The sequence below is a fragment of the Pocillopora verrucosa genome, chromosome 5 (assembly GCF_036669915.1).
Source record: "Pocillopora verrucosa isolate sample1 chromosome 5, ASM3666991v2, whole genome shotgun sequence".
Taxonomy (NCBI): domain Eukaryota; kingdom Metazoa; phylum Cnidaria; class Anthozoa; order Scleractinia; family Pocilloporidae; genus Pocillopora; species Pocillopora verrucosa.
In genome coordinates, this window is record NC_089316.1 from 7867254 (window position 1) to 7892224 (window position 24971).

The following is a 24971-nucleotide window of genomic DNA, read 5'->3' on the forward strand; positions in this document are numbered from 1 at the left end:
CTAAAGACATAAAAAAGTGCAGCCCGAGCTATTCTCAAATTTTTTTTATCTCTGACTTCAATTCGCAGAACAATTTTAAATCACGGTTAAAACGACAATGACAACAAATAACACTGAATAATATAGCAGGTAACCTTCGTGTTGTTTCATTTTGTTAAACTTCAACATGAAGCAAGTTTAATTTATTGATGAATTAATTCACGATAAAATTAACAGCACCCGTTCTTAGAGTTTTCATATATGGTTTAAGAAATGTATTAAAGAAAAGCCCTAACGTTGCTTAAAGCCACGCTCAATTACAAAAGGTAACTAAGCCCTAAAATCTTAGATCGCTTGCTAACGATCGTGTTTAGTACTGGTAGGACAATATTTCCTGCTAAAATTGCTTTATTTAATTCTATGGATCCACAGATATAGCATGCAAGTTATTATTGGTCTGTTATTCACTCACTCGATTGTAGATAGCAATTGCTTAAATGTACCTACAGTGTTTTTAGGCGAAAAAGAATTGAACATTGTAACTCGCATGTCTTTAACTACTTTAAGGCTTTGAGACTAAAACAGTGATATTGGAAATCTAGATAAACTCATCAGGATCCGAATTTGAGCTCCTTCTTTTTCAGACAATGCATTAAAGGACAGCTCTAGGCAGACTTAGGGCACAACCGGTATCGTTTACATATGAGAAACTAATAATATGGCCACCTCAGCAGCTTCAGGTTATATTCGAGCAGGAATATTCTAAATATTATAGCAAAGAGATTAAATTCACCTGTGCAGCTTTGACCATTTCCATTAAATCCAGGGTGGCATTCACAAAGATAGGATCCGTTGGTGTTCGTGCAGATAGCATTCACGTGACAAGAGTGATTTCCTTTACATTCGTCAATATCTGAGGAAACCACATATATATTTGAACTTCATCATGTTTGCCACTTTAAAAATGAGCAGACTCTCAATCGAGTGATTACTTTGGTAATCATACATAATAAAACAATTTTTTCTCTTTTTGTGTTCCACGAATTAGATATTTGAAACGTATATTTTATCACGAGTATTTCAGTTTATCAAGCTATCGGCTCTGAAACAACTGGCTCGTTCCTGCTGCTCCCACAAAACGTACCATCCCTTGGGGGATAGGTCGTCACAAAACAATGGACCAAATTTCGGTGTAGCGTAACAACTCTTAATATTGGCATCACCCAGGTTTTGATAATTATAGCAGGTAATTTAGTGTTAACAACCGAGTTGAAAACGTAAATTTGCCACCGTAAAGGGTAAAAACGCTGACGATTCGAGCGTTAGCTCTTCCTCAATCACTGATAGCATTACAAAGAGTCATGTCTCCTTTTGCTTTAATCGCCCATTTAAGTCTGAGTTGTATGTACCCCTACTGTATGCTACCAAATGCGTTTAAGACATTTTTGATTCTCAACTGCCGCACAACGATGCCAGCCCCGAGGTATTTGGTAGTAACACAATTATTTCCCAGGAGTGTGTAATTTCTCTCTGCCTCCTTAAGGTTTCCTTTCGTTCTATGAAAAGGATCAGATAAGGTCATACAATCCCTTCAGGACTCAACCTGCCATTTCTTTTCGATTTTTTTCCTTCCCCATTATTTTTCTTACCTTATCAACTGAGTTGATAATGCAAATTGGCCTCTGTAAAGAGTTTCAAAGGTGACCTTTCGAGTATTCCTCATCAACTCAGTTGATAATACTAAATTACCCTGTTGCACTCTCCCACCGACGCAGCTTCGCAGTTCTTGTAGAACCTTTATTTTTCGCTCTTTCTCCCAGTTTACTGGCGATATAATCCACGCTGGACTTTGTGAGAACGAGCTGGAGGCGATTGATCTACTTTTTTTTCGAATGGTTTCCCAACATCTGAAGGCGTTTTCTACGCTGGTAAACCGATAGAAAGTGCGGTCTGTTACTTTAATAACATTATATAAACTTCAATTTTCCACAGGTTTACCGGTGCAATCAACGATTGTTTTTTTTTTGACCAATCAGGGTGCTCGTAATATCTTGACTATTTTATAAAACTTGATGATAATAATTTTTAACTTTTTCACTCAAATATATCTTGACCGTTAACGAAAACGTAGCGCCATGGAAAATCATTTACATATCCATCCTGTGCATAGGGTTCATAGCCAAACGAGCGATTTTATTTCCATGCTTTTGTCGATTATTTTTATAGGATCTATTTAAAAGCAGAATGACAATGCATTAGTCACCGAAATCGTTCATTCAAAGTTGGGAACATTACCCAAAAGGTCCTTAACATGAGAAACGGCTGCTTATATAAATTAAACCGAGTTATGAGTTAACGCGGCTGAATGGTGCGGCGCTGTAGTCGAACGCGTTGGGTAGTCTATACGGTAGTCTTTACGCCTCCGATCCGTTAACGTTTGGTTTATACATAGATGTTTGACTCTTTATTTAATCTTCATTTTTTTGTTGAACACATTTACGAAATTTTACACCTTCTAGCTCTAAGGTTCAGAGTAAAACTTGCGATTTCGTTTTACACAGTCGTCTGCTATCATTGCAACGCCTTCCCAAGGGCAGAAAGATACAAAAAGCATGAAAGATATTCATTTAGAAAAATGAAACACGACTATAGGGGGTCCGTAACACAATTGACGGCGGTGTAAAACAATTAATCAGGGATCGTATTTTCTAGCAATGCCGATTACTATGGTGTTCAAGTTGCTCTTTTCCAGCCAGGTTCGGAAGGGCTTTTCAATAAAGTTCGGATATAACGCACGCTGCTATTGGTTAAAAGAGCTTGCTTCATCAGAATACAAAACTTAGTGCTGAGCTAAGGCTGTCACGCCTCTCAGAAAATGTACTATGTTCGACCATTTCCCGGACTTCTCTCTACCTTTTTTTCGTTAATTAAAAGTGAAATTTCGGAACACGGGAGCAGGCAAGTAGCAACAGAAAATCCTAATTAAGGTTTCTAAACATGCCAAGCGCCGTAATTTACGTGATAAGAAAGTGAGCAAAGAAAAATATCCTCCCCGGCTACGTCTCCTCCCCGACTACGTCTCGTGTTTCTCTCTACACTTCTTTCTGTTCTAGCCGCTTTCTGCGTGCTTTACAACAGGAAAGAGCACAGTCAAGGCCTCTCTATTATTCAAACAAAAATCTTTTAAAATCCACCTGTGCAATTTTGTCCGTTTCCAGTATATCCAGGCTGACAATCGCATACGTGTGATCCAATGGTGTTGGTGCAGTTTGCACTTTCGTGACAAGCGTGGTTTCCTTTACATTCGTCAACGTCTATTAAATCAAATTTAAAAAACAAAAAATGGGCCATCAAAATTATGCAAAAATTGCCGCTCATAAGCAATTACGGTGTTAAAGAGTGCAAACCATAACTGTTTTCACCATTTTGCTAACGAGAGCGAGCGAAGAAAACAATACACACGTTCATTAAGCTATACTAAGATATGTTACTTTGGAAAAATTCAGCTCAATATACAATGACACAAATTCACGCCAATTTCACCAGCTAAGGGACAGTTGTCATACCAGCATTGAGAATCAGGAAAAAATCTCACATATACGTCATTTCAAGTGTTGACTCAGACTCGTACCCGTTTCACAAAATTCTCCCTTAAATCCAGGAGGACACAAGCACCGATATCCCTTGAGTGTAAATCCAGACTGGCAAGTCGCGTTATTTTGGCACTGGAAACTCTTGTCACAAGCGTTCTGAAGGAGAAAAAAAAAGTAACGAATGAAAGATGGAGAGATTAAATGAAAGAAGAAACACTTCTTGCTTCGTGAATTAGTTTGGCCTTAATTATTGTTTCCTTCTTTCGTTCCTCTCTTTACTTGTAGTTTTTTCCTCTTTTTTTTTTTATTTATTTTTTTTACTTCTCGTTGTACCTGAATAGTATGAATAAAATATTTTTGTTGCTTTGTTGTTGTTAAAACAAAATACCAAATGATCGAATACACAAAAATTTGCATAAACATTCATCATTGCTTTTATGTTATTCCAAGGCCAAAATTTCGAAAAATCGATTAATAACTCACCTTCGAGCCACGATAATAAAAATTGGCCTCAGTTTTCAAGTTACTGTCATATTTCAGATGCGTGGCGTTATTTAGTTCACAGATGTTGACTGTTTTATTATTGTCAGGATCTTTTTTGAAGTTAAGACTGACGCAATTGTCGTTCAGGTAGCACAAAAGCTCGCAATCATCAAAGTTCTTGACTTTTCTTGTTTCGATTATATGGTTTACCAGTCGTCTTTCAGCAAAGAAGTAGTAGTCCGGAAACACCATTGCACGCTCTCGCTCTAAAATATACAAATTGAAATATGGTTATAGTACATACTATAATATATTTAGCTTTGAAATAACGAAATGTGCATCAACTGTTGCGAACCAGCAAAAAAAAAAAAAAGAAGATATATATATATATATATATATATACACACACACACACACACACACATACGCACCTTTGGCAACTTGTGAGGACTGTGTTTACACACACCGCTTGCGGGGACCCCTCCTTCTGCTGGCAGTATCAAAATAAAAACTACGATGTTTGATAGCTTGTTTGCCTTACTCTTTATACACTTGATTAGAATTGAGGAAATTCCAATTTTTTTTGTGGGGACTTCCTTATGGGGACCTGTCCATTACTCAACTTTGCCTACTTGTGGGTACTACTTTTAATATAAGACTTGTGAGGACATACTTACCTAACTTGTGGGGTCTCTGTTTCCACACCCCTCTTATGAGGACCGCCTCTCCTTTTGCTGGAGAAGGCGAAGAAGTTTTGCTGAAGGCCTGGTACTTTCCTGCAGCGGAAGAAAACCCTCGTGATTAAATACTAATAATGAAGGCCCGTTAGCGTAATCGCCTTTGCAGTCGTTGTTTGGTCTTGCAATGGGAGAGAGACTGCACTGCGTGGCGAGACTAAACAACGGCTGCGACGGAGACTGCCGCAAGTGTGACACCAATAGAGTTTAGTGTTGCTTAAAACTATTCAGACACCAGTGACAATAGACCAGAAAAACACCTGTGTCTAAATTCATTTCAGATAAATTGAATGGGTCTTTTTTGCTCTTTATTGAAAGAAATTTTTGTCGGAATCTTTTGAAGTTAATACTTTTTCCCTTTTTACAAAAATGAAAACGTCAGTTACTTAGTGTCCCACCTGAGCTTATCCATCCAAAGAAATAACTTTTGCATGCATAGCATGCCTACAATGAAGGATGACTGCGACTTAAGGAAGCCCAACTGAAAAAATCTCAAAAGTGACCCTTCAATTTGGGATAAAATACTCTTTGCAGGAAAGACCTAATCTTTATCTTTCAAATTCGAAACTCAAACCTGCGGGTATCTTTCTGTGAAGAAGGCAAGAGACAGTTGATATAACTCGAATCCTGTAATGTTTACAACAAAAGTCCAACTGTCACGCTTTCAATAACACCAACTCGACAGTAATGATTTTAGGAAAAGGGCACAAAAATATTTGTTGTAAAAGCTTTCTGAATTCGGCTTCTTTGATTAAGAGATGGCTTTTCAGTTTGGTGTATGAAAAACCCATGATATTGGCCAACTGGAGGAAAGGCAATACTTGACAAATACAAGTTGAGCACTACAATAGGTACCATTTTGGTAACACACCCTTTTTTTAACGTCTAATTTGGGGGCTGAGGTTGAACGTTCTTTTTTATGCAATTTGAGTCTGAAAACTTTCTTAAGATGTTCTGAAAGTTTTATTATTACGGACTAAATTCGACCACAATATGAGTTGTTCTTCAGTTTATCGTACAACAGTAAAAACCGCATTCTTAAGTATTTGAGTTTATTGTCCTGTTTGACCACAGTTTAACATTTCTTTTGCCCTTATTTATTCTTCTCTTATTCTTCATTAAAAAAAAGATAAAAAAGATGAGCAAAATGAAAAAGTTCTCAACTGACTCTCAGCCTGGGTATGTTCTGAGAATGTTTTAAAAATTTGGGCTAATCTCAGCCTAAACGTTCCTATTAAAAAAGGTTCTTATAGAAGAAAAAAAAGGATCTAGTACTTGGAACTTAATTAACATTGGCTTCCATCCTACACGTAGCATATATATAAGCCAGACTGGTAAGCCCTCCTCATAATCTTGGAACTTCAGGTGGCTTTTCACAAAAAAAGAAGGCAAGAGAAGTTTGAAGTTAATGGAACTGTAACACTTTAATATAATTTTAAGCAGCGATTTCTTTTTAACTGTCACAGGAGAGTTATCAGCCAAAGCCACTCACGAGTGAGTAGAGCAGATATTCTGCATCCCATGTTGCAGACATCTTTTTAGTGAGATTGGTCATAAGATTGTATGCTAATGGCTACTAAAATTTAACTTAAGACGTAGTTTGGTTGCACAACCCTCTGATGTTGGTTTCACAATGCTTGATCAATAACAGTTCAATTCAACCACTGTAGTTATAAATTTTTTTGTTAAAATCATTATGCAAAACTCTCTCATTGGTTTTGCTTACACTCCAGAAATGAAGCACTCTTAGTTAGTGTATATTAAAATCCACCTCTGGAATTATCAATGATCAAGTGTAAGAGACTTAAAAACGGTAAAAATTCTGGATATAACCCTGAGCTCATAATTTCATAGGAGCTTTTTGTTGTAAAGAAGATATTGACCAATTAAAAACTAGTTAGGCCTACAAATGGATGGCAAATTGCTTCTAATATTTTGCAAAATCGTATAACAATACTGCATTGTATATATTTATAACTTAACAAGGCCGGATCAGTGGTTACAAGCTACAATGCAATACTGGCTGAAACTACACCCTTTAACGAAACAGTAATGATATGGATAAAAAATTCATGTTTAGTCATATTAAGAATATTGGCGGGTATGTAAGGTCTACAGAGCTTACTATCAGGATGTATAGATTTGAGAATTTGGTAGCTTATATTGAGGTTGGGTACTTTAATATAGGCTTATATCCAAATGTTCAGGGTGTGTTTTTTATAACAGTATAACCCAAACATTTGCAGGAGCCTTAGATCCTGGCGGATTATACAATTCACTAAAACTGTAAGCGCAGGAGTATTTATAAGAAGTCTTGGTAGGGCTCACCTTCGGTAACAGTGATTACGTGATGAGAATCTACAGAAACTTTTTAAAATGATTGATAAAATAAAGGGAAGCTCTATTACTTTTGAAGAAAATTTGAGGCAACTGGAACATACTATTTGCCCTTGAATCAGGAGACCCACACAAACTTTGACTATTAGTAATATTTTTAAATATTGGGAAATGCAAAGCAAAACACTCCTTAACTATCATAATGTTAGCAATTATGTCCAACATCATAACGAATATACTAATTATCTCAGTTGTATTTTGTTGTCCTTGCAGCTCTTGGGGTGAAATTTTAGCAAGGTAACAGGGTAGTCATTACGGGCGGGGGACCAGGGAGTTTCCTTAGCGAATATGAAGTTGACCACTGGCCACTTTCATAGAGTATAGAATAAAAATAGAACCAAAAAGGAAATCCCTAGCTGCTTAATTTCCTGCCTTCTTTCTGTAGTTACCCAGAAACTTGAGATCTTTGTGACAGCCCTGAGATTGGAAGAGTTTGGCAAAACAGTAGGTTACCCTGCACAGGATTAGTTATACTTTGAGATAACAAAAACAGAACGATTCTATTAGTTATACTTAGGGGCAAGAACCTGCTTTTTCTTGTCAATCTGATTTTTCACAAAGTATTAAACAGCATGCCGGTCCTTAAGTTGTTTGTATTTTAAAAGCAAGTGTTGCACTAAATGCACCATTTGCTTTTAAAATACAATTCTAAAAGTTTAGTTTTCTTAATAACGTCATTGTTTGACAAAGTTAAATATGTGATGCCAAACCCTTTCAATTGGTTATATCTTAATACTCCAATCAAGAGCTAAATAAAGCACTCTTAGTTTGTGTAATACTGAAATCTACCTCCATAGTTATCAATGACTGAATTTGAGAAAGTCGAAATAATGTAAAAATTCTGGACACAACCCTAAAATCCTATTTTTAAGGTAGCAAAATTTTGAGTTGGAATTACAAGTGGATAACATATTGATTCTAAGACTTTTAAAAGTTTTGATGTCAATACTACAGTTTATATCATTTTACACTTGACAAAGCCAATTTAATGGAGGATTGGTGGCTTACACTTTGGGTGGGGTATTTTGGGATTGGCCTATATCCAAAAATTTATGGTAGAATATAACATATTCTATTTGTCGTTGAATCACAGGGTATCCACGCAAACTATGACGGTAAGTTTTTTTTTAAAATATTGGAGATGTTTGGAAACAGCAAAATACCCCTTAATTATCATGAATTACTGTTTTTTGTTGTCCTTGCAGCTATTGAGGTTGAATTTTAGCAAGGTATTAAGGGTTGTCATTAAGGGTGGGGACTTTAGCGGCAAGAACCCTCTTTCTCCAATGTCAATATGATTCTTAACAAAATATTTAACAGCATGCCAGTCCCTACCATCTAATGCACCATTTGCTTTTAAAATACAGTTCTTACAGTCCAATTTTCCCGTAAAGCGTCTTTCTCTGACAAATGAACTAGGGTGCTTAAAAAACTGCCTCCTTCTCTTCTTCTGTACATAAAACATGGGCATCTTACTCTGTAAAGAAAATCAAAATAAGCACAACAAGTAAGCTTTCAGCTAAAACTTACTCCTCTTATAATTACAACATTTTCTCTACTTACTCTTTGACTTTGACATTCCCCGGTCCACATTTTCCATGTCCATGTGACTGCTGCGTTTTTCGGGGGGGGGGGGGGGGGGGGGAAGGGGGGGGGTTAATTTCTTTGCAAGTAGTCCCCGTAAGTAACTGTGTATTAGCATGTCGCCACAAGAATGGAAAGTAGTCCCCATAAGTAGTTGTGTGTTAGCATGTCACCATAAGTACGGCAAGTAGTCCACATTAGTAGCTATGTAGAGCTTTTCCCTTTAAAGTGCCTATGACACGAAATTTTGAAATTTTTTATTTTGCATCTTCTGGTTGATAGCTGTATTTAAAATTAGAGATCATTAACCATAGCGCTTAGCGGGTTCTCCTTGACCAATTTTTTGGTCCATTGGAAGTACGATTTGGCGGCCAAAAAGTGTCGCCACTAAGCGAGCGGCCAAAATCATGTTATATAGCTGTGACGTAGAAAACTGTGAAGACGCGTAAGCAATTATGGTGGAGAAAGGAGAAATATCATAGAGAGGACGAACATAGTGCGTGGCTGGAGCGCCCAATGATGTTCGCTACAAGAATAATACACATAAACCGGGCAATTATATACACGACTTTCCAAATGACGTAGCTGTATGGCCAAAATGGACGCTTTCGATCGTCGACATCGAGGAGATTCTACTCTTTAATGTCGTCGGCCTTATTCTCCGTACCGGCTTCGAAGACGCCTGTTGCGAACACATACCACAAATAAGGGTAACATAACCGATGAATTCAGCTAAAACGAATGCTGATTAAGGGCCCTGTTTCCACACTATACACGATTGTTCAACATTCTTTCCGGCTGACATTTCGCAAATGAAAAATGGTGAGCTCCTTCTTGATGTTTATTTCACGCGCTTGAGATGTACTCACACTTTTTGTCTTTCCACATGACTACATTTGCGCTTTTCTTATCGTATGAATATCATACCAATTGTAGCTTCCATCGTATTTTGATAAAAGATTTACATCAATTGTAATGAAGTTCAAGCCCTTTCCTGAGCTGACCGATATCCTGTTGCGTGAACAGTGTGCAACCTCTGACGGATAATGGCATAAAAACAAGCTTAAAGGGGCCGTGTATTCTCCTAACCTAGGTTTCCGAAAATCCATCTCACGAGCTATCAATTCCCCCCTACCCTCAAGAAACCAAAAGTAGCAATATTAGCAATTTCATTGGGATAACAGCACCGCAACGATATAAATAAGGAAACACAAATTTTATTGAATTAGATAGTAACGAATTTAAGTGCCGTATGAAAGTCGATGCGTACGAAATATTCATTAATAATACTGATGTCCGTTATTTCCTTTGTGCGGAATGGGTCATATGGCAATGCTGCACTTAAACTAAATAAGGTTTTTTTCTATTAAAATGCCTATATGAGATTAACTTGAATCAGATGACTATAAACTCACTCGTTTTCCTTTTGGTTTGACCGGCTCGACGACCGTGACCATGGCTTCTGCCTTTGCAATCTATGGGAGAAGGAGCAACTTGCAGTAGAACTGCTCGATTACTCTTCGGTGGAAAATCATCGTGCCTCGTGATACAACTGATTATTTCTTCAAAAGTTAGCTTTTGGTTTACCAAGGGAATTTCTCTACAGCAACGAAACACTAGAGCATTGACCGAGAGGAACCTAATAATATTGGTCATGAAACGGATGTAAAACAGTCGTTGCCGCATTTAAAAAATTTGCCTCTGCTTCACGCCCGTGACAAAAAGAATGACATGTTTCTTTATACATGGAGATCATATTATTGATTTCTTTTCACAGCGTGGATTGGCGCCATGGCCATGGGTTCTAATTTTTTTTTGGTCTTATATCAAGTGCATTGTGTGATCGTCTTGGATGCCGTGTTGTGTCCTTTGCTGGTGCGTTACTATCCGTCCCAGGGTTGTTCCTAACCTCCTTCATACAAGAAGCTCATAAATGTATGTGACCTACGGACTTGTATGGTTAGTGGGTTCTAGTTTCTCCTATGTGTCGTCTATCGTTGTCCTGGGTGAATACTTTAATAGAAGGCGCTTGCCAATGGGATTGCATCATGTGGAGGTGGCGTAGGCTCTCTTGTTACCGGGCCGGTCATAAATTACCTACTGGCATCTGTCGGATGGAAACATTCACTAACAATGCTATTGCAACAGAAACGAACAGAGCTATCCACAAAACACAAGCGCAGCAAACTAGACATTCAGTAACGGGAATTTTTGTTCTAATCTTGACCTAAACAATGCAAGCGGGAAACCGCCTTTGTCAGTCTTCGTATAAATCTTCGTTTGATGCAGCGCGTTTCTCCTTCTTAGGGCTGAACCGTACTCGCAACTTTCATTTCTTCTTTATAACTTGAGTACGATGTATTACAACTCTCGGTAGAGCTTACTTAAGGTAGGTAGACATCGCTATCGGTCGTTATTTCAAAATTATTTCAGCGCTGACTTATACAAAATTGCAAGAGATGTGAAAGGTATTTTGGTGTAGACTGAGAGTTTTCACAGTTTTCTACGTCATCAGCCGCTAATTCGTTACCAGTCCACGGGACACTTTTAAGACAAAAGCACTTTAGGGCCCGAAAAAACCGAGTTTTAAGTCTAGGACTATTCTTCAATCGGAATTGGTTTGTACATATGATAAGCTAAATATTTACGCAAAAAAATTCGTGTCATAAGCTCTTTAAGAATGGCAAGTAATTCCCATAACTAGTTGTTTTAGAAATGTCCCCATAAGTATGGCTGGTAGTCCCCATAAGTAATTGTTTGAGCATGCATATCCCCTTATGCACGGGAATCTACGAACGCGTGGCCGCCACTTTGAAAAAGTGACCGATGTACCTTGGGACGAGGTTGGCAGCTAAGCATGAAACGGTCTAGGATCACTTCCTAGTGTAGTTCAACTTGGTAAGTGACCGATCTTTCTTCTCTCTTTTTTAACATAGTTAGCACCTTAATCGTGTTTGTAAAGAACAAAAAAATGTGTAGTTTATGGCTCTCAAGAACAATATAGACAGAAGAACAAGAGAAATTAGTTATGAAACCATTGAATCTTGTACTCACCATTTCAGTCATTTTCCGCCAGTGTTTTCCTTGTGAACTTTCTTGTTTCACCTTGACCGACTGTAAGAAGAAGCTTGCTCACTTTGGAAATTTCAACTGCAGATTCGTGAAGACAGTAGAAGTCTCCATGCACTTGGATTTCATGACCAAGGTGTCTTGCTTAGTCGGTATACCTCTGTTCCTTTGAGAGAGACTACTTGGGAAATGGTCGCCATATACTTTCTGAGTTTGGTACTGGCTATCTCTGTAAGGTTTGACAGAGGTAGGCCGCCTTCCATAGCAAATTTGACTGTCTATTTGACCTAGCAACTATTAAATGGATTTTCATCTGGAATACCCACGGCTTTCCTTGTCTTGTTGAGGAGGTCGATGCTGTTTTTCACCTCAGGTGTCAAAATTACTGTTACAGTCCTGCCCCACTTACTACGAATCTCAACTATGTCTGATCTGTTTTAAAAATATGATAATTAAAACATAAATTACGTTTACTCAAACAATATTTTACAAACTCAAATTATAGAAATTCCCCCCAAGGTATTAAAATATAAAAAATGAAACAGAAATATTTTCTTTTTAATGGCCCAAAAAGGCATTGTTAGCATCAGAAAAACACGTCATTATGCTGAACTTTTTGAAAACTTCATAAAATGTTCTCACTGTCTTTGCTGTAATTGTGATATCATGACATCAGGATGTGCAATGTGTTACCCAGTCAGGGTTGATGAAAATACCAAGGAGAAGGGGGCAAGGCTAAAAAGAATGACTTTCCGGATTTAATTTAGAAATTAGAAAGCTAAAATAGGAAAAAAAAATAAAGAACCAAAAAAAAGGAAAAACCAAAAAAGTATCGATGCAACAGCATGAGACTCTTTAATATTATAGTACATTTTTGCAATCATAATATTATCATTCCACAGATTTAGCCACCAGTTAGATCTACCCTTCCTGGTTTCATTTTTGTTGTCAGGCAATGTTTTTGGTCAGTCAGTTTGAGTGTCTTAAAGAAGCTCAATTCCAGAATTTTCATGACATTTTCCTTGATAACTGGAGACTTTGTTGAAGTAGGAGATGAAAATACGACTTAATTAGGGTTTGGACTAAGATAGGGCAAGCATGCTATGTTATAAGCATGTTTAAAAGTATTATTATCACAATAATCATTATTACCTGACACAGAATGAAGGACTTTTTCAGGTGCATTGCTCTGCGATGCATTATTCCACCGTTGTAAGAAGAAGGAACTGGAGATGTAGATTTCTTTCCCCTTTGAATTCAAGAGGAAAAATAGTGAGTTATGCTGAAAGTCTTGTTTATGGCAAGACTGGAACAAATAAAAAAGCTTAATTACTATAACTTGAAACTTCTAAGTTAGGAAAGCATTATAAATATATATGCCCCAGTGGGAAAAAAAAGAAGTTGATGAGAGATTCCTAGGCCCAGTTGTTCAAAGGCCAATAAGCATTAACCCAAGGTCAAATTTTTATCCAAGCTTCTTTATTCCTTCTTTCAAAAGCCTTTTTTGGATAATCTTCTCTTTTCTTTTCATAGCATCCAATTTTTAAATTGGAGACAAAAAGAATTGTATTGAATTTTCATTTAAAGCTTTCAGATCTGGAACCAGATTTCACACTAAGCCTGGATTATCTAAACCTAGCTTTGAACAACTCAACCCGAAAAAGGATTTGGAAACCCCCCCCCCCCCCCCCTTACAGAAATTCTTTGCAATAAGGGAGCATGATCAGTTCAGTATACAAAAGTGTAAGTAAGTGAGAGTAGAACATGACCTGTCTATGGAAATTTGACTGAAGCAGTTATACAAAATGGCAACGTTGGTTGAGCAAGGACAACTACTGTGGAACTGAATGGCCAGATTAAGAGATGATCATATTGTTCGAGATACGGGCCAGACAAAAATCACTCCAAATTAAAACAATCCAACCAGTCAATAAAATAAATCTGAGTAGTTTAGGATTGATCACTAATTGTGTTATTGTACTAGTTAGATGTTTCTTTCCAGTTTGTATCTCCCTTACAATGCCATTTCGTAAAATGATACTCTCTGATAGACCTGTGTGGCAAGTGGTCGCTTATTTCAGCATAACAAGTTCCTTTTCCTTCAAAATATGTCAGGTAATTGCTTTATATGTGGCTATCAATATAAATTTAGTGACTACCTTTAAATTAAGCCAAATTAAAAGGCAGAGATTCTAATTATTCGATTGCTTTGTAATTCGCTTCATCGTTTACCCAGCATTCCTTATCACACAACCCAAGTTTCCACTCGTGAAATTGCTGTAAGGAGTCTGCAGATATTTAGTTATTCTGATTCATGGAGGAAACATCCTTAGTTGTTATGATAGTTATCTGGAATTGTTCATCAACATCAGCCATGTTGTTGCTCTCGTTCATATTTTGTTCTTTGTTGCGTTGCACCTTACTCTCAACTTTGCCATCTTTTACTGGCATCTACCTTCATTAACTACATGGTTAAGAAAATAGGTACCCAATGGGTACTTGTGTCTGCTGCAGTGGAATGGAATCTGCTGTAGGCGCCTATTTTTTTTAATACTGTTAAACTGGCTAGAAACATCTCCCGAAAGGCAGTGCTATGGAATGCTCAAGGCATCACAAAGATGGGGAACTGAAGTGGTGAATGTCCAATGCTCCAGTTGGAGGTAAGGGATCATCAATATCAATCATCAATATAATGATTGTGATTACATCTTCATCACTGTTTAAATAACTTTTATTGTGTTATGGTACTGCAAAGAATCTAACATTAAAGTGAACGTTTCTTTTATTTTGTAGCAGAATATTTAAATCAAAGAATTGAAATACAACAGCCAATAGTTTTTAACAAAATTGAATAGTATCAGAAGTCTTTGTAACACAAGACAACTGTAATGCAAACGCAGTAGCAGTTTTGCAAAGCAAGAAAAAGTCTCTGGTTGTAATAATTCCTAAGAAATCATTATGTTTTTCATTTAATGGTAATATGCAATCAATTTGGAACAAAACATAGGTAAAACAAAGTTAGTATATTTACATTGTCGTGTTCAAGTAACTAATAGGTGGATATACTTTTAAAAGTATTTTGAAGTGTTTGTCTTTTAATTGAAATGAAATGTATCAGAAATGTAACGCAACAGAATTATTATCCCAAAAAAAGCAGCACGTGTACTTGTAAATAATGTTTATCAGTCAGAGAAACAATCATTTCACTTAAAACCAGTGTCTACAAAATGTTTGTTGCAAACTGTAACAAAACAGGTATTATTAACGTTTGGTATTCAGTAGTAATTTCCACTGATGTGTGACAGGAAATTGTTCATTTTATTCAGATTTGCACTGACTCCACTATTTTTGTTTGTTGTTGAATGTTATGCTGGTTATAGTTGGTAACTCTAGAAGAAAGGTAGTTATGGTTTCCTCAGTGATCGGAAGAGTTCTCTTTCCTTGTGACGCTAGCATATCATGCAGGATGTCGTTGAACAGGGTCACTGTGATCTTCGATTCTTTAATTTGTACCAGTAGTTGTCCATAACATTGTTGAATGGTGGACTTCATATTCTGCTTGAGCCCACAAGTTGAACAGGTTAGTATGGGAGACGTCTCTATTACCAGCTTTTTGTTACAGTTGCAGCAGGCTTGATATGCCGTGACACTTCGCACTCCAAGTATTTCTGCTGCTGCTGTTGTATTGGTAAAGTTCTGAGGTAGCTCAGCAGGATTAATGAGATCCACAGAATTGTTCCCAAAGTGTCACCTTAATGGCTCCATGTGGGTCCACAAGATAGGCAAACAACTTTTTTTTTTCACCATACTCTGTCTTCACTTTTTTTGTTGATGACATCTGAATAAGTTTGGCTTTGATGGTGATACTTTGATTTGTGTTTGCAGCTGAAATTGATTGGATATTGTTGGCACTTGGCAACTCAATTCTTGAAAAAGGTATTTCTTTTGTAGGCTCTAACAGTACATTGTTATTCATCAGTACTGTGGTTGCATCTCCTGCTCTTTCAATTCTAAAATTTCGAAGTTTTATTGGAGATTTCTTTTTGCTCATTTGATCAAAGTGTTCCTGTTTACTTCCGGAGACGCAGACTCCTCTTACTAAGCCATCGGTGGTTTGTATGGACATGTCAAAGTAAGATGTCTTGCTACTTTTTTTAGTTGGAGACACATTGTCTAAGAAACCAACAATCTCTTCTTTTTGTTCTTCCATTGACTGCAAGTGAAAAAGAACCTTTTGAGTTTGTTTCATAGCAATATAATGTATTTCAAAATTTCTAATAACATAGGGAGCACTGCATCAAAAACGACGACGACTACGACTACTACTACAAATTTTAACTATAACAACAAAATGCCAAAAAAAAAAACTAACCTAGGTGAATTATAATTTTTTATTTGTTTACTTATTCATTATAAATCAATCCACAACAGCAGCCTCTACAGACAGGAAGGAATAACACTAAATGAAGGTTGGGGAGTGCAGTATACTGCAAACTGTTTATTAGATGATACTAATACTGAAAATCAAAGTGAACCAGAAATAGAAAAGAGCAGTGGTTCCAATAAGCAAGATGGAAATGACAGTAATGATAATGATGATCAGTGGACTGAAGATGAAGCAGAAACACCTGCTGGTGTTACTGACACCATGTTGACCAACACACATTATTTTGAAGACAGTCTGCCTCAACGTATTTTAAATGTTGCACCAGGAGAGGGAAACAAACCCTTAAGTATATTCAGAGATCAATATTCTGAAGAGTTTGCATATCCTGGTATATTCCTTGGTCAAAGTCGACCAGAAAATAAAGATAGACTAGCTAATGTTCATTATAGCGACATTTGTAAATCTGAACTAAGACGATCAGATAGGAGAGCTGCTATGTGTGTTGAAAATATATTCTTCAAAACAAAAAAGCTTCAAATGAAAATTCTCTTAGGAAAATCACAAGTTGCACTTAGGAAGTGCAAAGGAAATAGCAAATCTTCAAATGCTGGACAGTTGAAATGTGAAGGAGCAATTGAGCGCTTGATTAATCTTGATGAAGGATTCCAATTTTTGAAAGCATTGATACCTTACAACTGTATGCAAAGATCTGTTCATAGCGATGCTTAGATAATAATTATCATGAAGAATACTAGTTCTAGGTTTCTCTCCTCTGTATAAAATCGCCACAGCTTTCGCACATGTTTGTCTAGTGATAGATGTTTTCATGTGTGTAGTGAAATACATGTATCTTCGGCAAAATCCATTTCGTAAACAGGGCATATTATATCCCCCATTGGGCTTTGTAATCCCCAAGTGAGACTTAATAATTCCCTTAACGGGCTTTTCATTCCCCAAATGGAGCTCAATTGTTCCCCGAAGGAACTTTCCATTCCCCAAATGGGGCTCATAAAGCTTATTTTGCGTCCTGAGCACTTGCAAAATGGCGGGGCGGTGATCGTGTTGGCGCCGAGAAAGCTTCAGTCGATTTACAAATTCAAAGCATCTTTCAAAACCTTTCACTCGGCCGGAATGACACCCAGTGCGAATGCTGTGGCAAAATGAGAAAACACCTTTTAAGAAATCCATTACAAATATGAAAAGCGAAAAGATCACTCACCTTGCAAGCAATAGTACACCCTGGCTTGACGAACGAAATCAGGACGATACGACGCAACCCAAACGTTTTTCGAAAGCATATAGTTTGACGGATTTGACTTTGTCCTTTTCTCAGATTTGATTGGTTCCGAGTCTTCCCGGAAATCGGTAGTTTGCCACGACCTCTTTCCTTTGTCCTTTCCTCGTATCCGATTGGATAGATTATTCCCCTGAGGAACGAAGTTTGCACCCGAAAGTATTACAGGCCGAAAGTATTACAGGCCGAAAGTATTACCCCTCCGTGCATACTTCATGTATCGTATCACCAAATGGAATCCGCAGTGAAACGTCAAGAGTAAATCCGAGATCTTGTCGTATATGAAGTAGCTGGTCGCGCGTTTTACAGCTTATCTAAGTGTCTGCATGCATTATAAATGCAGCAGACACAAAAAAGGAATGTAACAGTTTTTTTCTTGTTTTGTGATAATCATTATTTCTTAGTAGAGCCAAACTTCATTTAATAACTTCAACTCTTCTATGTCAAAACCACCATCTTTTGACGCATTAGTTCCTGGGAGTTTTGTCTGAGAATGTCTTTCGAAGCTATTCAAACCGTTTCTTTTAGTCACTTTGAGGGTCTGAAGAGCGAAATTGTCCAAAACACCGTTTATAGATACTGTTCTTTCAGATGCAAATCATAAGCTTCCGCAGTTTGGTTATGCACAAAAAGCAGTCTTACACCTTTTGTTTTTCCTCCTCCCCTTTTCTTGCACTTTTCTTACACCACTGTTTTACTTTTAGCCGTGGTAGTAATAGTTCATTGTTTTTATGATTTTTAAGGCTTTTGTTTGGTTGCAACTTACCTTTGACGTTGGAAGAGAATGTATAATGATATTTATGAAGACATTTGAAATGGCAAAAGCCACTTGCAAAAAACTCAGTGGGGATTTAATATTGGAAAACTATTTCTGTAACATCAAAAAATATCTCTCATTTTCCAAAGAGCCCTAAGAATTGATGGGCTCAGAGTGTAAGGGACATCTGCAGTTTATATAATAGAGGGTGTTTGTATGTACATACCAGTTTCCAAGGAGTCTGTAAATAGACAGTCATTGATCTGATTCAGGGAGTAAATCTCTTCAGAATTTGTTGTTACATCTATGTGGAAACTTTCATCATTGTCAGGACTGCTGTTGCCCTTGTTCATATTTTCTTCTTTTTTGTGTTGCACCTTACTGTCCCATTCTTTAGTCCATCTGCCTTGCTCTCATTACCTATGTGGTTAAGAAAAAGAAATGTGTAGAGTTTTGCTAATTTGTGTGAAACCAGGAATGAATAATTGGAGCCATCATCATAATCATTGTCGTCATCATTTGAAGTATTATTAAAAAAATAACTTTTAGATTGTTTTGACCAAGGATGGTATGAGTTGTCATGATATCTAGACAGATTGTATGGTATTTTCAATATTCATGTTAAGAGAGATTAATATACGTAATCATAACAGGACTGAAACGGTTTGCATTTGAGTAAATCTAAGTCTGGAATGGAGAATTAAATGTTATAATTTTTTATCCTAAGGGCTATGAATGTTCCCCTAAAAAAACAAAACAAAACGAAACAAAACAAGAAAAAAAAAAACGAAATTATCTTTAGAAGAGATGGGGCAAACACCCTGATAGCTCATGGGGTCCGTTACACTGAACCACAAGCAAAGAAAAGAGTTGCTGCAGTTCTGTTAAGTATGACACAAGTCTCCCAAAACAAGTTATTAATGGTTAGGTTGCAATACCTTTTAGCTTTCGCCAGGGAAGATCTCTAACTTCATGGTCACAGTGTAGACCTTCACCGTTCCGAAGTCCACAAAGGGCAAGGCACACTTTGTCTTCACCGTTAATCTTTCTCATTTGCTTTATTTAATGGATTATCGTTTTTTAGTCTTCCAAGTCCAGCAGAGAATGTTGCATCAAGGCTAGAAAATCCACAAAAGTCAAAGTTATAATTGGAAAAGAGCAGTCTCAATTTGTTCCTTGTAAAAGTGTAGTGTAAGGTTTGATGACTTAGTTTCAGTTCTTCCTTTGGTTGTGTGGCGCAGACCAAGCCCATCTAAAATTACACAACTACTTTATTTACAATGAAACTTAAATGCAACTCATGATAAAGCCAAAAAAGTGCAAAAAAAGTACCATATATTCTGATGGTAATTTTATTTCATTTGGAGTAATATGCAAATGATGACAAATCATGAAGCACATTACACACAAAATAGTATGTATTTCAATATCAGTGATTAACAATCTCATGAAGCCTATTTGAATTCATTCAGGTCGATTTGTGTACAGTAGTCTTAGGACAGCCTCCCCCACTACCTTAAAATCTTTTTTGTTTAACTTAGCGCTTACGGTTAGTGACGTTTTACTATATTATAATTAAAATAACTTACCATAAACACAGGAATCCATCCTTAAAAAAGAAGAGAAAGCTTCTTATTTCTTCCACATGCAAATCTTCTCTTTGATAACCTTCATCCTCTGAGACAAGTTCCCCTTTATATTGAAGAGGGAGATCACCCTTTGAAAACTTCTCTGTTGGAACACACCTCACCCTTAAAACAAAATTATACCAAATCCGTTGATCATTTTGCTTCCCTTTTTGTGGCTACTTCCTCCTGTGGGAGGCAAATCCATATATATTATCGAAATGAGTAAGTAGCTGTAAATGAGTTAATCACTTTTAGCCTTAATTCCTTAACTCCCAAGATCTGATTGGTAATTCTCCCTTCTAGCTGCTACACATATCCTTGCAAATTAGTTGTGAGAATTTGGTGTTAGATCAGGACAACAACTTCTACCTGATAAGTTTGAATATTCTCATGAGCTGTTTGCAAGATAATATAAGGACATTATCGGGAGAAATTTCATGTTGATCACTTCTGGGAGTTAAAGGGTTAGAGATAGAACAGTTAGGTTCTCGAGCTAGCCCCTATAAATTTACCGATATTATTATCTTTATTATGATTATTTTTTACCATTTAGTTATTGCCTGAATGTCAGTCAATCACTATATTCGCGAATCATCTTTCTCTCCACAAACAGGGTACTCATAGATACGTGGGTTACGGCAGTTTACTGTTTTACATGTGAATGGAAATTTTCTGCAACACTACATTCGAGCATCATGATACAACCCCTAGTTATCTTCAATGTTATAAAAGTCATACTATATCAGTGGCCAAATGCAAGGTTAGGCTGCCTATTTTTTAAGCTAGCAAGAAAAGTAATGTAATTGCCTTTCCATGGTCTATTAGTAATTTCCAAAGCGTTCCAATTTTCTAAAGCTGACCCTCTTCGTCTAAACCATTCTAATAATATTTTTGTTTTGGTATTGTTCTCTTTTGTTTGCTCTATCTGTGTCACACATATTACCTTTGGCTACGGTTTTAGTCGAACAGTTTTTCCCTGGACACAATAAGATGTACGAGGAAGTTTAGCATAAAATAGAGTCTGAAAGGGATTGTAGTCTAATGATCTTGGATTAAGAGGAAGAAGGAGTTTTGTTGCAGTTCCATGTCACCTATATGCGGGGTAGCTGTAAAGTACATTGAATTGCCTTTAGTTGGGGATCTGAGAGTCTGACAAAACCGATGTACCTCCATCGGTCATTCTTTGTTGTAAAGGACTGCTACCAAATAAATAAACAAACTGATAAAAAATACATAACCACAAAATTTTTAAGATCAATAAATTTACACTATTTTTTAAGCTGTGGAGTATTCCGAAGGACGCATTCTTTTGATTTCCTAAATCTGAAAAGGCCGCCCTTTTCCTCCAAAAATCCCCAAAAACGGGCTTACGCCAACTTTAAAATCATATATGGAAATGTTGCAACAGTTTCATGAATCTTTCCCGGTAGTGACAAAATCTCTACTGTGATCCGCATGATTCTGACCTTCCCTTAGCAAATAGCAGCAGACGTTTCTTTCTCGCGGGCCGGGCAAAAGACAACAAACGCCCTATTCACGTACATTTTGTAAATTTTTCCAATTAAAAAAAAAAAAAAGTAGCAAACATTTGTCCAATGAATTTACCGTTCCTTTGCTTTTCCTAAAAGATGGCAAGTTGTTTGAGCCCTTTTTTCACTCGAACACAACAGACAAATTTTTAAAATAAACTTCAGTGTTCTACAAAGCTGCACTTCATCGCATAAATTCATAATCATAGTAAAAGGTGATAAGATAACGCGGGTAATTTTATTTTTAGATTATGAGGGGACTCTGTGAATTACTATGGCGCTATATCCACAAAAAGATTACCCCAATTGGCGCCCGTTTTCCAGCAAGGCTTCATTAACTTAATTCACAAATAAATCACATCAAAGGAACGTTTTACTTACGCCGTCTTGAGAAATTTTGCGTCCTTGGGCCGATTTGTACAGATCAATTTTTGGCCCCTCAATAATTTCCCGCCAATTTATTCCCTGTCAAATTTCTTGGTCACTTTCCCCCACACGATTCCATCGAAATGCTGTCGCTCTCCTTAGCAAAGTTTTAACCCTTAAATTTATATTTGGTAAACATTGTGATCATCGTATTTACACTTTTCGCCGAGTGATCAGTGATTAAGAACGGGGACCTTCTCAAATAGATAAATCCGTCTTTTCGTCTCCATTTTACCCAAATTTCTTACTCGACCAACTAAGTAACTTTCTGTACGGCAAATTCTGTTAAATTAAGTTCATTATTTAAAAAAAAAGAATTCGATAGCTTCAAATTTATCCTCTTATTTCATCATGACAATAACAACAACGAACAACCAGTAACAGCATGACAAACGATTTTGTGTACAGACCGTGTGGGCGCCTTAGGTCGCTATCATCGCAAAAAATTATCTTGAGGGTCATATTGCAGCACAGAGAATATTAGCAACTTAAGACCGCGCAAACATGTTATGAACTCATACTAAATAATATGGCCATTCCCGCACAAGAAAAAAAATTCCTTTTTTTTTTTTTTTAACAAATCCCCCGAATTTGAAGTAGATTTTCAGCTAAAAACCAACACGGTAAATTATTTTTAAAGTAAGTTCTGATAAATAACGTCCAGGTTTCTCCATTAAAAGGTTCGATATGCAGTTGTACTTCATCACATAAATTAATCAGCACAGTAATAGATTACAGGATTGCGCGGGAAATTTTGTTTGCAGAGCACATGGGGACTCTTACTATGGCGCTGTATCTCTACGAAAAAAGTTACCCCTTGTATTTGATTAGCACCAGTTTCCAGCAAGATTTCATCCCCTAAATTCATACGTAAATCCTATTAACGAAACAATTTAACTTACGCCGTCTTGAGCAATTTTGTGTTCTTGAGCCACTTTGCACTGTTTTATTTTTTTGCGTGTGTTATTAATTATTACCCGCCAATTTTTAATGTCGAATCTGTTGCTGTCTTTCTGCCACACAATTTCATGGAACTTTCTTCGCTCCCCTCAGCGAACTTTTACCTCTCAAGTCCATGGTTTGGAAACATCGTCAAGTCTATTTGGTCATAATATTTTCGCAATTAATTAAAAATTTTGCCATGGATATAACCCACCATGTGGGGACCTCTAAATGACGAGAAAACACATCCGTGCATTTTAATTATCATTTCACCCGATTTTATGAGTCGACATAGCCTCTTCCAATAGACATCTTACCAAAAGAAACAATAAATTGTTCTCATTAAGCTTCTGCCCTTTTCTATCGTTAAACTGCTCACGCCTTATGTACAGACTCGTCACCATCATGCACCAGATTTTATGGGGACCTTCGCAAGGAAAAAAGGTGCCCTCTCTTCGCAATTTTATCTGAATTTCTAAATCGACTGATCGAAACGAGCGACTAGATTAAATCCTTTAGACTAAGTTCAATTTTTCCGTTGAAAAGGCTCGGTACTTTCACTTCAACACATAAATTAATCATGATAATCGCAGTAATCAGTAACACTGCACGACTGAGAATTTTGTCTTTGGGCAATATGAGGACCATGTTAAAATTTGGTCCGATGTCACCCAACAGAACAGAACAGAAAAGTGAAAGGTGAAGAACATAACGATGACTTATAGCTTACCTTTAAAATAGTTACATTTTGGCTCCGCTTATACTCCAGATGCAGCTGAAGTCTCATGGAACTTGCTATACTTATCATACTGGCAGTTGGGCTTATGTTTCATTAACAGATCAGTAAAAAAATGCAAAACATTTGGATTTATCACAACACTTAGAAGTAGAGATAACGCACGTCACGAAAAAACATTTTCACTCGGTTCTTTAGACAAAAAATAGTCTTTTCATCTTTCTTATCCTTTGACAAATTTCGATCACCTTTGGTCCCCTAAATTGCTCGTTGCCCCAAGACCGGAGCAATGGGAACTACAAAAAAAATAAATTTATGCCGTCTAATGTTTCCTATCTTGAACAGATTCACTCACCACTCCGTGGGTCCCCTTAATTAGGGTTTTTGTTTTTCGATACATTACACTGAAGTCAAAACGTTAACAACTTGTATCCCTCTGCTACCCGCCAGTAAACGTTTACTTATTGCACTGACTTAGTAGACAGCATAAGCAGCCTTTGCCCACCGAGCATTTTGTTTATTATTTCACCCGATATAGCCTCTTCCAATAAATATCTGACCCAAAGAAACATTAAGTTGTTCTCATTAAGTTTCTGTCCTATCACCAAACTGCTCATGCCTCATGTGCAGACATTTTGTTATCATGTAGTGAAAAATTATGGGGATCGTCGCAAGAAAAAAAGAAAGCCGCTTTCTCTTCGCAATTTTACCCTAATTTCTTAGTCAACCGTTCAATTCGAAACGACCAGCTAAATAAATTCCCTCAAACTAGGTTCAATTCTTCCCGTGGAAAAGGCATGGTGCTTTCATTTCATCGCATAAATTGATCATGATAATCACAGCAATCAGTTACACTGCACGACTAAAATATTGTCTTCGGACAATGTGGGGACCAAGTTAAAATTTGCTCCGTTGTTCACCAAAGATTATTCGGTAGGGACAATGTAGAACAGAAAAATAAAAGTTAAAGAACATAGCAACTTATAGCTTACCTTAAAATAGTTTCTTATCCATTGACAAATTTCGATCACCTTAGGTCCTCTTAATTGTTCATTGCCCCAGGACTGGAGAAATGAGGACTATACAAATAAACAAGTTAAAAGATCAGTAAAAAATGCAAAAAATTTGGATTTGTCACAATACTTAAAAGTAGAGATAACGCACGTCACGAAAAAACATTTTTCACTCGGTTCTTTAGACAAAAAAAAAATAGTCTTTTCATCTTTCTTACCCGTGGACGCATTTCGATCACCTTTGGTCCCCTTAATTGCTCATTGCCCCAGGACCAGAGAAATGGGGACTACACAAAAAATAAATTTGTCCGTTTAATGTTTCTTATCTTTAACAGGTTCCCCTTAATTAGGTTTTGTTGTTTCGATACATAACACTAACGTCAAAAAGTTAACAGCTTCCATCCCTCCTGCTTACCG

The 24971-nt window shown here is 37.0% G+C and overlaps 1 protein-coding gene and 1 long non-coding RNA gene across 3 annotated transcripts; both read right to left on the reverse strand.

Moving 5' to 3' along the window:
- Positions 1-643: 643 nt before the first annotated feature.
- LOC131794484 (protein kinase C-binding protein NELL2-like) lies at positions 644-5650 on the reverse strand. The gene is made up of 6 exons (XM_066167283.1): positions 5614-5650; positions 4733-4831; positions 4056-4321; positions 3611-3728; positions 3174-3293; positions 644-892 (listed from the first exon to the last, which is right to left on the reverse strand). The coding sequence occupies exons 1-6, from the start codon at positions 5648-5650 to the stop codon at positions 690-692; spliced, it is 843 nt and encodes a 280-aa protein (XP_066023380.1). The 3' UTR covers positions 644-689.
- Positions 5651-8131: 2481 nt separating this feature from the next.
- Positions 8132-24618, reverse strand: LOC136280933 (uncharacterized). Of its 2 annotated transcripts, none has more exons than XR_010717476.1 (7): positions 24534-24618; positions 19870-20031; positions 19219-19398; positions 18507-18700; positions 12995-13091; positions 11828-12274; positions 8132-8666 (listed from the first exon to the last, which is right to left on the reverse strand). It is a non-coding gene; the product is annotated as an uncharacterized lncRNA (long non-coding RNA). The 2 variants fall into 2 exon arrangements; XR_010717475.1 differs by lacking the exon at positions 24534-24618 and adding an exon at positions 23536-23580.
- Between the last annotated feature and the right edge of the window lie 353 nt (positions 24619-24971).

What these genes read in the sequence shown, in the direction of transcription:
- LOC131794484 (XM_066167283.1), bottom strand. Translation starts at nt 5,650, where the DNA reads ATGGTACCTATTGTAGTGCTCAACTTGTATTTGTCAA. An exon ending in TTTATTATCGTGGCTCGAAG is followed by an intron (nt 3,729 to 4,055) that starts GTGAGTTATTAA and finishes TTTCTCCTTCAG; the next exon opens with AACGCTTGTGACAAGAGTTT. An exon ending in GGGAGAATTTTGTGAAACGG is followed by an intron (nt 3,294 to 3,610) that starts GTACGAGTCTGA and finishes TTGATTTAATAG; the next exon opens with ACGTTGACGAATGTAAAGGA.